The sequence below is a fragment of the Mangifera indica genome, unplaced genomic scaffold (genome assembly GCF_011075055.1).
Source record: "Mangifera indica cultivar Alphonso unplaced genomic scaffold, CATAS_Mindica_2.1 Un_0034, whole genome shotgun sequence".
Classification (NCBI taxonomy): domain Eukaryota; kingdom Viridiplantae; phylum Streptophyta; class Magnoliopsida; order Sapindales; family Anacardiaceae; genus Mangifera; species Mangifera indica.
The window spans coordinates 254,087-268,257 of record NW_025401126.1 but is presented as its reverse complement, the minus strand read 5'-3'; the positions used below and the strand labels follow the sequence as shown (position 1 = coordinate 268,257).

Sequence of the window (14,171 nt, the reverse complement as noted above, 5' to 3'; positions counted from 1 at the left end):
CTAGTTTTTTACCTCTTTGGACTAGTGGATTTTTCACATATAACAATCCAGATGTTTCGACCAAAAACCTTGGCAAAAGCCTATAGCCAAGCTGCAGACACTACCATGGCGACAATGGGAGATCAGTACACTCCTAGTGCAAGGACAAAGTATAGAAAGAAGCCATTATATGCTCTTCAATTATGCATATATACACGAGAGAGAAGAGTTTGAAGTTGAATTAGTAGTGGAAGGGGTGGAACTCAGCTCAATCGACCCGTCATTGAATGCCCTAAATGGGGCTGTGGAACCAAGGATAATGTGGCCCGGAAAGATGCCTAGGAAGGAGCTAATTTTAATTTTAGTAGATTCGTACAATGCTCAAAATTTCCTAAATAACTGCCTTGAAGCTTGGTTGTCAACTAAAACCTCTGCAGTGAACCCGGGTCCTAGTGGCAAATGTACAACAGTTACAATGCAATTTATTTTGTCGACAAGGCAAATGGACAACAGTTCACAAGGAAGGCTCAGGGACAGGTGTCCAAGAATTCTTGCCTTCATTCTGTCCACTTGAAAACTATGACCTGATTCTAAGAGCCCAAGGCTTGAAACTAGTACACTTGCTAGAAGACACTAAAATTTGTATAGCTCAAAAAAAGTGAATAAATTCCACGACCAAATCAAATCAAGTGCAATATACTGATTTTTCCTGAATGATAAAATAAAACACATAAAAATAGAATTGAGATCAATAAAACAATTTCTCCCCATAAACTCGTATTATTACAAAGAATATATATATAACCACTTTATAATCAACAGCGGAGACCCCCTTATAAGCCCTTCCGTCAACCCAAAACTCCTCCAATATAAACCAATGTTGCTTCATATTCGTAGACTACCCATAAGGACCCCAAAAAAAAAATTTTTTGCAAAAAGAAACAAAAGCTAACCTCCCAAAAATATCCATATGGCAACCAATTACCCCATCAAGATAAAATACACATCAAAGACAGATTTTTTATGCGTGAATGAAACCCTCCTTGCTCCCAACCTATGAGGCAGATCCATGGGTTCTAAATATATAACCCAGAAACTGGAAATTTAAAACCAAACAAGCAAAGACCTAAAGAAACAGTATCCAGACTTGGACAAAAAGTAAAAACAAAGGCAACACAAACTGGTCGAGACAGGCATCTTCTGTTATAGAATGGCCAGCATCTAAACCAAACTGCAACCAGACAACAGGAAAGCTACACGTTTGTCATGCTTTATATGATGCTTATAAGTGGGAACTTGGACATAAAAACGACAAAATTTCTTCGGTCTTACAGGGACCTCTCACCGATCATAGGGAATCCAAAGCTCCAAGCACTTCAATCCAGAAAAATTTCATCCCTGACAATTGAACCAACCAAATGCTCCAAATGGCTGGGCAATACTAAATGAATTAAATATGCGATGAACTGCAAATGCAAACCAAAATTTGAGTAATAGTGGTACTCAAAAATTAAGTCATGAAGTGGCAGCAGCAGATGCTTTCTCCATTTTTTCTTTCTCAATCTCCGCTCTCCTCTGGTCAGCATGCTGGGCAACACCATTTGCAATTGCTTGATAATTGAACTCAAGCGTCTGTGTAAGGTTTTGGAACCTCAAGGGATCGGATGCTTGCATGGCTTTGATTTAAGGAGTAAGGACCAAGCAGAAGGTAAGTCCCAAGTCAACAATACAAAAATAACTAGAATCTGAGCACTACAAGATTGAAAGCTCTAGTTCAACTTATTACCTTTAATGGTGTCCACAAAGAAAATAAATGGATCCACCTCATCGATTGGTGACTGCAACTCTTCATCATCACTGTAGTCATCATCTGAGTCATCATAATCCTCATCATTGCGGCGGAAATTCCTTGCCTAAATCATGATTAGGTAAAATGTGAGTCTAAAAAGATCAATAAAATGAATTATCCACAAGAAGCATAAGGAAATTCTCAACTGAAAAGAAAAATAAAGAAATTCTTTAAAAACTCCTCCAAGTGAATAGTATATTGTAGGGATGATCCTCTCAATACCTAATTCAACTGCACACAAAATCTATATCCCAACAATTTGTTGGTCTAAATGCACAGAAGATTGAATTTTCTAACTGTCCATGCAATACTGTTTCCAAAAAATTAACATACTAAAATCAATGCATTTCTGTTAATGTCATTAAGGACATCAACATACATATTTCAGCTATGAGTATAAAATGAACATAAGAGCTATCGCAACATGCCCCTCCCCTGAAAAGTTGGGTTTCGTAGTCAATTCAAATATTTAGGTATAATCACCATTTTCTTGTGATACGCACTGAGATTAAAATACATTTTACTGACTTAAGAAATAAGTTGTGATACCAGTGTTCATTTATAGTTCTAAATAAAACAGAAATCCAATACATATTCAAGCATTACACTCTCTTAATGTTTCAACTAGATTGTGTTGTGGCTAATAGGAGCTTGTCTTAGACTAGCCCTACTCCATCCATCAAGGCAATCTTGAGCTTATTCATAAGCTTGGGGATACTTACCATTTTCTGCTTACAACTAGTGCTTCAGCACTCATTCCTATACTTTATTAGGTCTAGCCCCTCTGACCCTCAGCCTGATAAATGCACTTTAAAAGCACAATTCCGTGGAACTTAGCCGAGTATTTTAGAATTTCTTTCCCAGGAAACACCTGTATCTTCACTGGCAGATTGGCAAACTTACTGTGAACTTTTGAATGCAATTCCTGCTGTTCATTTTTAACTTGGTGAAATCAAAATATGAATGGAATGCCATTGAATCATTTTGGTCCATTCCATTCCTTCTTTTTTTAAGTTAAATTATGTAATAGGCATTTTAACAAATGAACATTCCTTACCATAGTTGATTCCTATTAACCAGACAACAGATTGACACAATATAGTAGTGTACACACCTGTGCAGCTAATTTTTGAAGTCTGATGCTGTCAGCTTCATCTCCATCCTCAGCATCTATGCCCATGTCTTTGTCTGACCCGTCACCATCATCACCTTCGTCATCGGTTTGGAAACCATCCATATCATCATCATCATCAGCCTCTTCCTCCTTTGCAGCTTCTGTGAATATAAGCCCATGACCAAAAATATATATATATAAATTATTGATAAAATAACATATAGCATCAGACAGGGTTGACACACAGAGAGAGAGAGACAGACAGACAGACCTGCAACTTGATCTTTGTATGCAACTAGGAGATCAAGGTTAGCCCTGAAAACACGCCCTAATGCTTCCACTGGTAATTGGTCTGCAGGAAGTCCAAGTAGGGAGGTCAACCCCAAGCAGCAAACTTTCTTATCATGTTCCCTGCATCACCAAGATCACTTGCATTACATATCTAGAACACAGCTAAAAATCATACTAAGATGATTTATTTGCATGAGATGGGAGAAGCAAGAGACAACACGATTCCAACAATCACCTTCTAAAATTAGCCCGTACACCACTCTTTTTCACTTGTTGCAACATCTGGAACCAAAGACTAAAGACTTCTGTTGCAACACCAAGCTTGTGCAATATGCTAAGCGTCAAAGATGGGTTGTAGAAAAGGGCATCTGCAATCTGCCAAAATATATATAGACACCATAAATGCTCCAGTAAAGCCTTAACCACAAAATGTAACTCAAATGTTAAAGCAACTTATACACGTAGAAAATTTTCATTTCAAACACATCCTAATAGGAGGTATTAAAAACCTAAACTTCTCTAAGAAGAAAATAACAACCTTGGACTTTCAGAACTGCATCCCATTACTCAAAGGCTATAACAGCAAGAGGGTGAACAAATTTTATCTTATTTTATTTCGAGTTTCTCTGAGTAAGAAGGTCCTCTTTATATTGGACTCAAACAATATATCCATGCAAATCCCAGGTTGGTTATTCATATGTTCAGATAGAGAGAATTAGTATATTGAAGCACCATTTTGCATGAAACATAATTGCAGAACAGGATCTACAAAGTACAGCATATTTTACTAACCTAGTATCTAGCAGTAGCCTTAGAAAATCAAAAGACTATTTACACATCACTGTAACAGCAGAAAGAGGCTTGGGTAGTCATGTCAGGTCAAAAGGTGAAGATGAAGCTTTGCAAATTTCACTAGAAGACACAGTTCTTGTGAGCAAGAGCCATATATTTAGCAAAGAAGCTTCCATGCAGAATCAACAGACACGCAGAAACTTACCACTTGCATGAGAAGACATTTCAAATATGATTTCTCAGTACAACGCAACCGCTCAACAGTGATTCTCAAATATGGCTCAACCCATTGATCCACCTGTCCTTTACAGTTATGGAAAACTACTTCGATTAGCTTTGGAGCTGGTTCAATATCACCATCCTCTAAATTTTTGTCTGCCATGATCTGCATAATTAATAAAATAACATGATATACCAATATCAGGAAGGATTAGATTAAATGAGAGAAAGCATCAATGATCCACTAAGACACAGATCTTTTAAACAAAAATTTTGACTTCAAAACTTCACAAAAATTTCCAAACATTAGTCCTCCTGGATCCAAAGGTTTGCAATTTTGCTGGGTTGGCACTGTTAAACGTCAATTGATTTTTTTCAAGGAAAAATGGGATACCATATAAGAATACAAAATATGCTAGAATGGAAAAGTTGTCCACAAAAAGAGGGTAAGCTCTCCAAAGAAGCCAAAGGCTCACAGACCATACAAAACGGGAACACATCTCCTACCAAAATCATCAAAGAAAACTTTAAAAACCGCCACTCAAAATCTTCAGAAAAAATGATCCTTAGCTAGGTAATCAAAGGTTCTCAACTGTGTCGAATAAACATAAAAGTAACAGATGCCAACCACAGGATCAAACAGAATAAATGGTATAATATTTTTATCAAAATTTTAAGTTAAAACTATCCCAACCCTATACATAAACATAGAATGCCCACTTGAACCATAGAAAATTGTAAAAGCAACATTAAGTAGAAAAGGAACTCACAGAAGAAATCATATTCCAAAGGCTTTGCTGGTAGTCTGGTTCCTTGCATGAAAGGAAATGCACAGTTCCCCTGGAAATATAGTTGTCCAAAGGAACCAATATGTCTGCATGAAAATGAAAAATTCAGAGCACTGAAATTGGTACAAGTTTACAATATAACATTGGCAAAGAAGCTCTCAGATTCAGTATTATAGAGGGGGAGAACATGTCCCGTGCAGTAAATTATTTTCGATTTTGAAAGAATCTATACCATGACCATCCACTCGAGAAGCCATTCACAAGATCATTATGGACCCCAATATTTGTACGGCACAGATGCCTAAATTTTAGGCATATAGTGTTCATATTGCAGCAAACATTACAAAGTTAGGGGTTGCTAATTTGAAGAGATGATTCAAAATCAAGAAACTTTAGTAATTCTTATAAACTGAATTTATTTTGTCATTGATTGCTTGGTAAGTAAACAACAATTCTTTAAACAGAGAAAGAACGGTACAACATAATATCTACTGCACTACAAACAAGGGACAAAATTGTTAAAAATTATAATACAGGGAAACACAGAAAAATAATAACTATCAAAGCCCTCCAACTGTTAAGAGAAGCTTTTCAGTTGAATTGCTTAATAATAACCTTATTGCAATGATTTGCATTAACAAACAGCTATGAGAAGCAGAGCACACAACTATGCTCTAACAAATTTGCATCAAGAAACAACTGATTAATGATACAATAATCTCAAATTAACTAAATAGCTGTGACACAAATTTTGTATATTTTATACATTTGCATAATCTCCATTTCAGTTAAGATCAACGATATTGACATTCTATACACAACAGAAATATATCCACAGATGAAAAACAATGGATGGAACAATAATAGACAACTGATAAGATATACTCAAACCAAGTAAAATAAATTGATAAATTTATTGGCATGCAAAGAAATGCAATCTTACTTGGAAAGAAATCAATGGCCCAATCAGCCAATGCATCTATCATCAACGGCCAAAGGCTCCACATTTCTAGAGATATTGTCGGAGAAAAGAAGGTCATATATGACACAATTTCCAAAATTTCCTCAAAAACCTCTGCATAAAGAAACCAGAAAATTTGGTACTTAAGGAGTTTTTATAATTAATAAAGCAAGTAATGGGCCCAGATGAAAAAAAAAAAGCTTTACATAAACCCACAAGAATAATTATTTAATATTCACTGGGATAAAGAAAAGTATACTAACAAGAAACTTATTGTTCCAAGTAAAATACTGAATTCAAATAAAGCGATTGAATAGTGCATTACGCAGAACATGAGCTTTACACAGGGATCTACATAAATACCTTAGGCTAAGCCCAAAAGGTGTTCAGAATTATACTTTATTCTGTATTTTACTTATTTTATATGGTAATCTGGGGCAGTTATATGATTATTTATTCATGAACAGTTTTTGCCACTACACCTACAGGAGTGTGTTTTAGACTACAACTTAGTTGAAAAAATTTTGGTAAATACAGATGGCTTTGTTTTCTCTGATTTTCTCCCCTTAGTACCTTTTTTATTTCTCCAAACATCATCCAATCTCTAACATGTCTGGCATGAAGCTTGATCAAAATTAGTAGCATATTCCCAATGGTTCAGGATTACTTTAAAATTTAATAAATAAGACCACTCAATCTAGATTAATTCATTGTCAGGTTACAAGTTATAATTCACTTCTACTGATGGTAAATATTTAATGGACCTTCTCCAAAATCATTTCTTCATATTTTACATTATTCACTCACAAATTCTTTATCAGAATTAAAATCAAAGAATTAACATGGTGCAAGCTTTTTAATTCTTTTCCCCTACAAAACAGACAGATGAAAGATCTCCAACACAAGTTATCATTATCCATTAAATATATATCACCTTGACAAGATGTAGAAAAAAAATTATACTTCTATGATTTTGAATATTAAGCTATAAATAATTAGGACAAATCAGTTTTTAATTTGACAGTTCCAGCCCATTGGTAATAATCACTATGTTTGCAAATTAACATAGGCAGGTTTTTTATTTTTTTTCCCCTACAAACAGACAAAAGAAAATTCTCTAACACAAGTTATCATTATTATCCTTGAAATATATTTGGAACCAATCTTAACAAGGATGTAAAAAATAAAAAATACCAAAATTTTTATACTTTTGAATATTCAGTTATAATAAATTGTTTTAAGTTTGTTTTTCATTCTGAATTCTGCCATTGATAATGTTGCAAGTGGGAGCAGATCTGTGATGTTTTAAAATTATGACTAGTTTAGGGTTTTCTTAATAACTTTTTTGAATCAAAATTTAACCATTACATGTTCAAAGCGTCTTGCTTTAGCAAAATGTTTGTCACTCAAGGTTTCCAATTCCATTAATTTTAAGATTCCTGATCATAATAAAATTAGTAGAAATCAAATTTATAAATACAACTGTATCCTTTGAGTTACCAGCTCTTTTTGCCAGACAGACACAAGAGATAGAACAGTACCCAACAAACCATGAGGTGTCTCTGTGTGTGCACAACAAAATAAGGTGGGCTGATGCAAAAATGCAGTACAAAAATAGCCTGTTAAGTATACATACCCTGACCATCAGTTGTCAACATTCTACGCATTATGGGAAGGAGAGTGGGCTCAATTTGGACGAAGAGCTGTGGAAGCCTGCTAACTGATTCAAGAATTGTACTTATAGCACGCAGACAACCAACTGCAGCCAACGCGCCAGGATCATCAGCATCCTCATCAGCTTCAGCAGTATTCATACACCTCCAAAAAGCTGCAGCCTGAAAAAGTAGCCAACAATGAAAAACTCAAACAGAGATAACACAGCCGCGTGTAGGAGTATTTTGGGATAATAATTAAAGCATGTAATACCAAATTCTGGCATAATCCTAGGGCGTAAGGTGCCATTTCCTCTCCAAATTTGTCAACTATAGTCTCCAAAGTGAAAACAAGGTCCTCATTCTCAACCTCATTCATAAGTTTGAAAATTTCTGCAGTAATAAAATGTAACAACTCAATGAGAACAACTCCGAAAAGAACCTTGTATATAACAAAATAGTATGTTACTGATTGATTTTAAGGTTTAAAAATTATGTACCATCAAGAAGTTGAGGAAGAATTGGACGAATCTCATTCAAATCTGAATAGTGAGCAGAATAGTTTATCAAACATCCAGCTTGATATATCAAAATAAAGAGAAAAAAAGAAGGATAAAACAAAAGCACACGCAAAGAGAATGGGAAGAGTCAAACATAGAAATAAAGGTATACTGTGTACCTCTGCAAGCTTCAACAAATAATCTTAATGCAAATACTGAATCAACACGAACAGGAAGATCTGGATCACGCAACCCAGAAACCACACAGAGAAGTGCTTTGCGAAAATTGTTCTGGTCTGAAAAGTTAATATGAGCATACTGTCCTGCAACCCATGCCGCCTAGCATCCAGGCCACAGAAAGCATGAGAAATAGCTAAATCTCACCAAAAAATAAAATAAAATTACATGCATATGCACAAATTACAGTTCATCACTCTTCACTGCAATATCAATTACAAACAGAACAACTAGTTACTCAAAAAGTAAGGGTTTCAGGCATCAGTTAAAGAACTTCCTATGAACCATAATGATATCTCAGATGCTAGGTCCCTTTGTACACATCTTAACTCTAAAAATAGAAATACTTCCACACAGCCTCTCCCTCCAACTAATGACCAAAAATATATTTATCACCTGTGCATTGTTACACCCTATTTGCCCTCTGTCAAACTACAAAATTATCTTTTAGCAGTCAAACATTGCAAGAGGAATAAAGTATCAACAAATACATATGAAATTCAAACTTGATGCAAATAATCAGAAAAAGAGTGAAGTCTAATGAGTGAAAAACATAGAGATATCTGATATTGCAATATGTGAAGTATCAAGTTGATAAAAGCATGATAAAGTACATAATTGAAGCGATGAAATTGCATAAGCAGCAAACCTTGGCTCTAAGGTGACCCACTGGACTATTAAACTCAGGGAAAACATGTTGCACTAGCATGCGCTCCAGTTCAGATTTGTAGGGTTCAGTTTGTTTCAGTTTATCACAAAGAGATCCAATTGCAAGCAGTGCACCATCTTTCTGACGATAGGGTTTGTATTTAGCCGGCGACTCATCATATCTGGATCAAAGAAAACAATCTAAATGAATCCATTTATGTACTCAATCACAGTGGGCCACATGGCCGACATTATGAGTGAAAGAATACCTCTTAAATATTTCCACAATGAATTGAATAAACTTATGAAGATTATCTTTTCCACGTTTTCTAACCAATTCAGTAACAAAATCCATGGATGCAGTCCTGGGACTATACAGATCTTCAATAATATCTGCATCACAGCAATTAAACATATAAGCTACATTTGCCTATCCCAGGCTTTTAAAGAGACACGGCCAAATATGAAGAACTCACCGTAGCCCTTTCTCACATACTCATGAGGATCTTCATCCCAGAGTTTTTGGTCATTGTCATTGAAGCAAATAAGAGGAAAAACTATCTCAAAAAGAAGGACGTCAAGCCGTGGTTGCAGCAAATTATACATAATGTTCTTCGAAATACTGCACCAATTGAAAAATAGTTTTAATAATTTAAAATTTTCATTTAATAGTTTAAAAAACTATTCACACTATGACAAAAGGCACAATTAATGAAATGATTCAGTAAACAGCTTTATAAAATGTGAAGGCACATAAGAAAAATGCAAGAGTTCCAAAATCGCATTTAGAACAAATGCTTAGTGAATAAGACTAAATTTCTGTTTGTTTCTTAAGTTAGATTTAGTTTCAAATTACTTACACAGCAAGGATTTCCTTGCATTTGAATGAGAATGAATACACAGTCATAGAATTGAAATACTTCAAAAAAATAACATTGAATCCAGTCAATTCATTAAAGACTACAAAAAGTCTTCTGGGGTCAAAAAACCCTAAAACCTAAGTAAAAGAATGTAACAGAAAACAGCAAAGTGATACTAATGGTTAAAAGATGAACGCAGAAGCAAAATGAGAACATGATTGTTCAACAAGGATAAAGAGGTGATTAAGAGAGCTGCAATAATTCTTAAATAATTACTGAATCCTATTATTCTAATGATGCGATGATAGAAATCTGTAGGAGAATCTGATCCTTTTAAGTGACTATTTTAAGATAAAATCAAATGCCTATGAATTTCATGAAATTACTTTAGCTGCAAAATAATTACTTATTTGTCAATATACCAGAACATTTATTGACATACTAGCAACTTGGTCGATCACCAAGAATGCATTAGGAAACATTTACTAACTAAATGTAACATAATATTATAGATATCAATAAAATAAAGACCTCCTAGCATGTGTAGTAAAGACAAAATGACAAAATTACAAATAACAAAATTCATTGAAAATTGTTGTTTCTACGAACCATTGGATTCAAGTAAAGAAAAACAAACCAAACTACAGAAACTTATATAATGAATTAGAAATCATATTGCACCTGTTGCTCAGATATTGAAGAACAAGGTTAGTCACTCTATCAGGTAAATAGCCACCTACACGGATCCTATTCAACAGATTTAGGTGGCACTCCAAGATCTTCCCAGCATAATTCTTCTGAAACATTTGAGCAAAAGCTTTGTTGTCAGGATTTTGAAGTTTGAGATCTCCAAACCTAACACAGAAAATGGACATGTAAATAGCTATAACAAATCAGATCATGCTTAAAAGTCTTATGCAAGTAACTCAAAAATTATTACAAAAGAAATTACCTAGTGTACAGCCTGTTCAATATGTGAACTGTCCATTTCTTCACCTTCCACCACCCCCAAGATTTTCTTAGCTCAGGGTCAGCAGGCTCACCTTCTGAGGGAACAGGCCTCTCCAGAACATTCAAGAAAAGGATCATCCAAGCATTGAAAACATTTGGATCAAAAAGCTGCTTTGGAATCTCCAACTGAAAAAGGAAAACAGAAAACAACGAGGATATCTCACTATGAGAACCACAACACCCATAGAACGTTCTTGCTGATTATATAAAACAAGATAACCTTGAAGAAGGGAATTATTAGATCCACATCCTCTTACAATCACTCAAATAACAGTGAATGCATGCAGAATGATAGGGGTATATGCAAAAAATTAAGTGATTGCAAAACCTTTTAAGCACAATACTAAATTTTTTTTAAGCAGCAACTAAAAAACCTTTCAATTAAAAGCAAGACACAGTATAATCAAAATAGTTGAGGAACACATGTTTTTACATAGAAGTTACCAGTTTATGCTTAAAAAGCAGCAAAAAAGAAATGGAAAACCTATTCTAATGTTATGAGACTTATAACATCCAATTAACATAATATACAGAAAATCCTGCAAAAAGGTGGGCTGCGAAACTCTAAATATCAGAACTTACATATATAGATGACCAGAATATTTTACAAATAAGCTTAATCAAATCGGCTATTTCCAATGATGGGTTGGGAATTTGGACAAGCCTGTTAAATATATTGAGAAGATGACGAAATGTTTCCTCAACAATTCGATAAACTGGTGTTCTCTCTTCGTCCGACTTGAACCTAAAACAACAAAAATTTATATGAAATACAGTAAAGAACAAGCTTCATTACAATACAGAGAAATAAAAGTACATCTCAACCTTTTAAAGAAATATAAAAAAGGACTTAAAAGTACAACAAAAAAAGAAAAAAGAAGATACATCTTAAGAAAACAAGCAAGCAAATGGGTCTTTCACATGCAAAAAATAAGACCCTTATCACAAATTGATAATGTGGGAAACTTGAATTACAAAAAAAAAATTTGCTAAATTCAGTTTCAACAAGACATTCAGATCACCACGATATGACTTATATTATGAAGTCATGCTCCTTCAAAAGCCGTTAGTCTGGTGAACGATATCTGCCAACTAATCATTTCCTCATTGCAAGTTAGCTTGCCTTGAAGCATTCCAAGGCATCTACTTGGTGTTTTGTCTCAATCCCCCATCCCATCCAAATAAAAATAAAAACTAAGCAGGCAGCAAAATTACCTTGTACAGAAGATCATGTAGATCATATACAACTCTCATACACAAATTAATAAATTTTAATATTGACTGACTTTTGTCATACGACACAACTTAAGAGCTGCTAAATCAATCTCAAACTAAAAGTGCACGTCCGATCAAGAATTAGAGCAAATTATAGCATTGAAATTAATGTTAAAACATTATCTATCTATATGTGAACAAAGAAACCAATTCAACAAACTGTAAAAAACTACAGTTCTACTTACTCATAGTTTTTATATCCTTTCATAGAAGTAACATCTGTGGTATGGCACCTGAGTAGACATGGGATTTGTTTACAACAATTGAATATATAATGGAATTAATTCCAATAAAATTGTATTATTGAGAATACTACAGAAACTAATTAAATTGAATTTTAGGGATGACAAACTATCACATCAACTTCAGATCTCCAATTATCACATAAAAGATATTTATTTTCTTTTTATTAAAAATATTAGAAAATATTTTGTATACTTACTCATATTTTCTAGAAAGAATCCGCAACACAAACAAAGCTCCATATACTTGCTGACCTTGTAAGTTATGCTTCACCCAATCTAGAAGGTGTGGCCACTGCTCTGGGTAGTCAGCATGGATAATTGTCTTCAGACACTCTCCAAGCTGTACCCTATCAAAGTGTCATGAATCAAGTCCAACTGTAAAACTGAATCTGGGAAATCCAGAACGGATCTTCCAACCATCTATAAACAACAATTGGTACCTCAACAATGGAGGAACTTGGGCAACAAATACAAGAATGTGATCCCGCACCATGTCTTTATCACTCTGCAAGATCTTCTGCTGCTCATCTGCATCAAATGTTTACATAAACAATAAATAATACATAATAACAATCTTTAAAATAATTTAAAACAATAATATATATTCATACTTGGCTCATGGGGCGCCCAATTCTTGGCAATGAAATTTTTGAAATGAATGCTGGCTACTTGTCTCACTGCCATGTCACAGTTATTGTCCACTATGATCTGCAATAGCCTTACCAGATGCTGAGGCGTGTACTGAATCTGGAAAAAAATAAATCAAACCAAAAATAATATTTATCAACTCCTAAATCACGTAAATTAAAAAAATAAAATAAAAACTTCTAAAGTTTAATCAACACAAATTGAAGAAGGTAAACTAATATCTCAATCCATTTAATCCAGTCAAACCAAATTACAAGAACAATTCCGATCAAAAACAAAAGACAAATAATATCAAGATCTAAACAACAATCAAAGAAATAAAAATCAAGAAAAGACGGACCTGATTGAGACCTTGCTCGGCGGCTTTGCGTTCATCGGGGTTGGGACTGAGAGCAGTTTGGAGGATGACAGCGAGGCTAGGAAGATCCATGATGATACTATTTGAGACAAAAATTGAAATAAGACGAGGAAGAATGATCTAAACCCTAGCTCAAATGGACCTTGGAGGGTTTAGAGTTTAGAGAGAGATGAAGAAAGTTTGTGCGTTTGCGCTGCGGAGAAGGCAGCTAGAAACCAAAGGGTATTTAGTGATTAGGGTTTACGGTTTTTTAACGACAAATACTACCAGATACTACCTTGACTCAAGGTCAAGCTTTAACTTCAATCGTAGGTGAACCCTATTGTTTGGCAATCGGATTAATCCAAATCTTTTCTGGAATGGATTTGTCCATGATTGTCAGAGTACCTGGGATGAAATAGTGTGGTGTATCTGGAAGAAAGCAAAGTAAATGTCCTTACTTGTTATCCATATTGGAGTCTAGTTGTAAAGAGAATACTAACCAGAAGGGAGCTATAACAAGTTTCGTTACTTAACGGCTCCATTTTATATAAAAAGAGAAAAAATACCTCTCCATCGTATTGTATTCATTAATTCAACACAGTAACATTTTCTCTCTCCCATCTCAAAATGTTCTCCCTTCTCCTCTTCTCCCCTCCAGTTGTTTCTAGAATTAGGGCTTTTTTTTTTGTTTATGTTTATTTTATATAGTTCTTTCGCTAGTCTATCATTAGGGGTGTGCATAATTTATTTTATTATAATTTA

The 14,171-nt window shown here is 34.5% G+C and overlaps 1 protein-coding gene across 2 annotated transcripts; it reads right to left on the bottom strand.

The window, feature by feature from the left end:
* Positions 1 to 721: 721 nt before the first annotated feature.
* Positions 722 to 13,686, bottom strand: LOC123206388 (importin beta-like SAD2). Of its 2 annotated transcripts, XM_044623584.1 has the most exons (23): positions 13,410 to 13,686; positions 13,033 to 13,168; positions 12,862 to 12,949; positions 12,619 to 12,768; positions 12,362 to 12,409; positions 11,484 to 11,646; positions 10,843 to 11,027; positions 10,572 to 10,745; positions 9,507 to 9,652; positions 9,300 to 9,423; positions 9,032 to 9,212; positions 8,325 to 8,484; positions 8,146 to 8,187; positions 7,920 to 8,038; positions 7,630 to 7,828; positions 5,976 to 6,107; positions 5,015 to 5,118; positions 4,231 to 4,410; positions 3,469 to 3,608; positions 3,214 to 3,353; positions 2,943 to 3,103; positions 1,766 to 1,892; positions 722 to 1,655 (listed from the first exon to the last, which is right to left on the bottom strand). In XM_044623584.1, exons 1-23 carry the CDS (start codon positions 13,497 to 13,499, stop codon positions 1,495 to 1,497), a joined length of 3,150 nt encoding a protein of 1,049 aa, XP_044479519.1. In that variant the 5' UTR covers positions 13,500 to 13,686; the 3' UTR covers positions 722 to 1,494. The 2 variants fall into 2 exon arrangements, with proteins under 2 accessions (XP_044479519.1, XP_044479520.1); XM_044623585.1 differs by lacking the exon at positions 12,362 to 12,409.
* Positions 13,687 to 14,171: the final 485 nt, after the last annotated feature.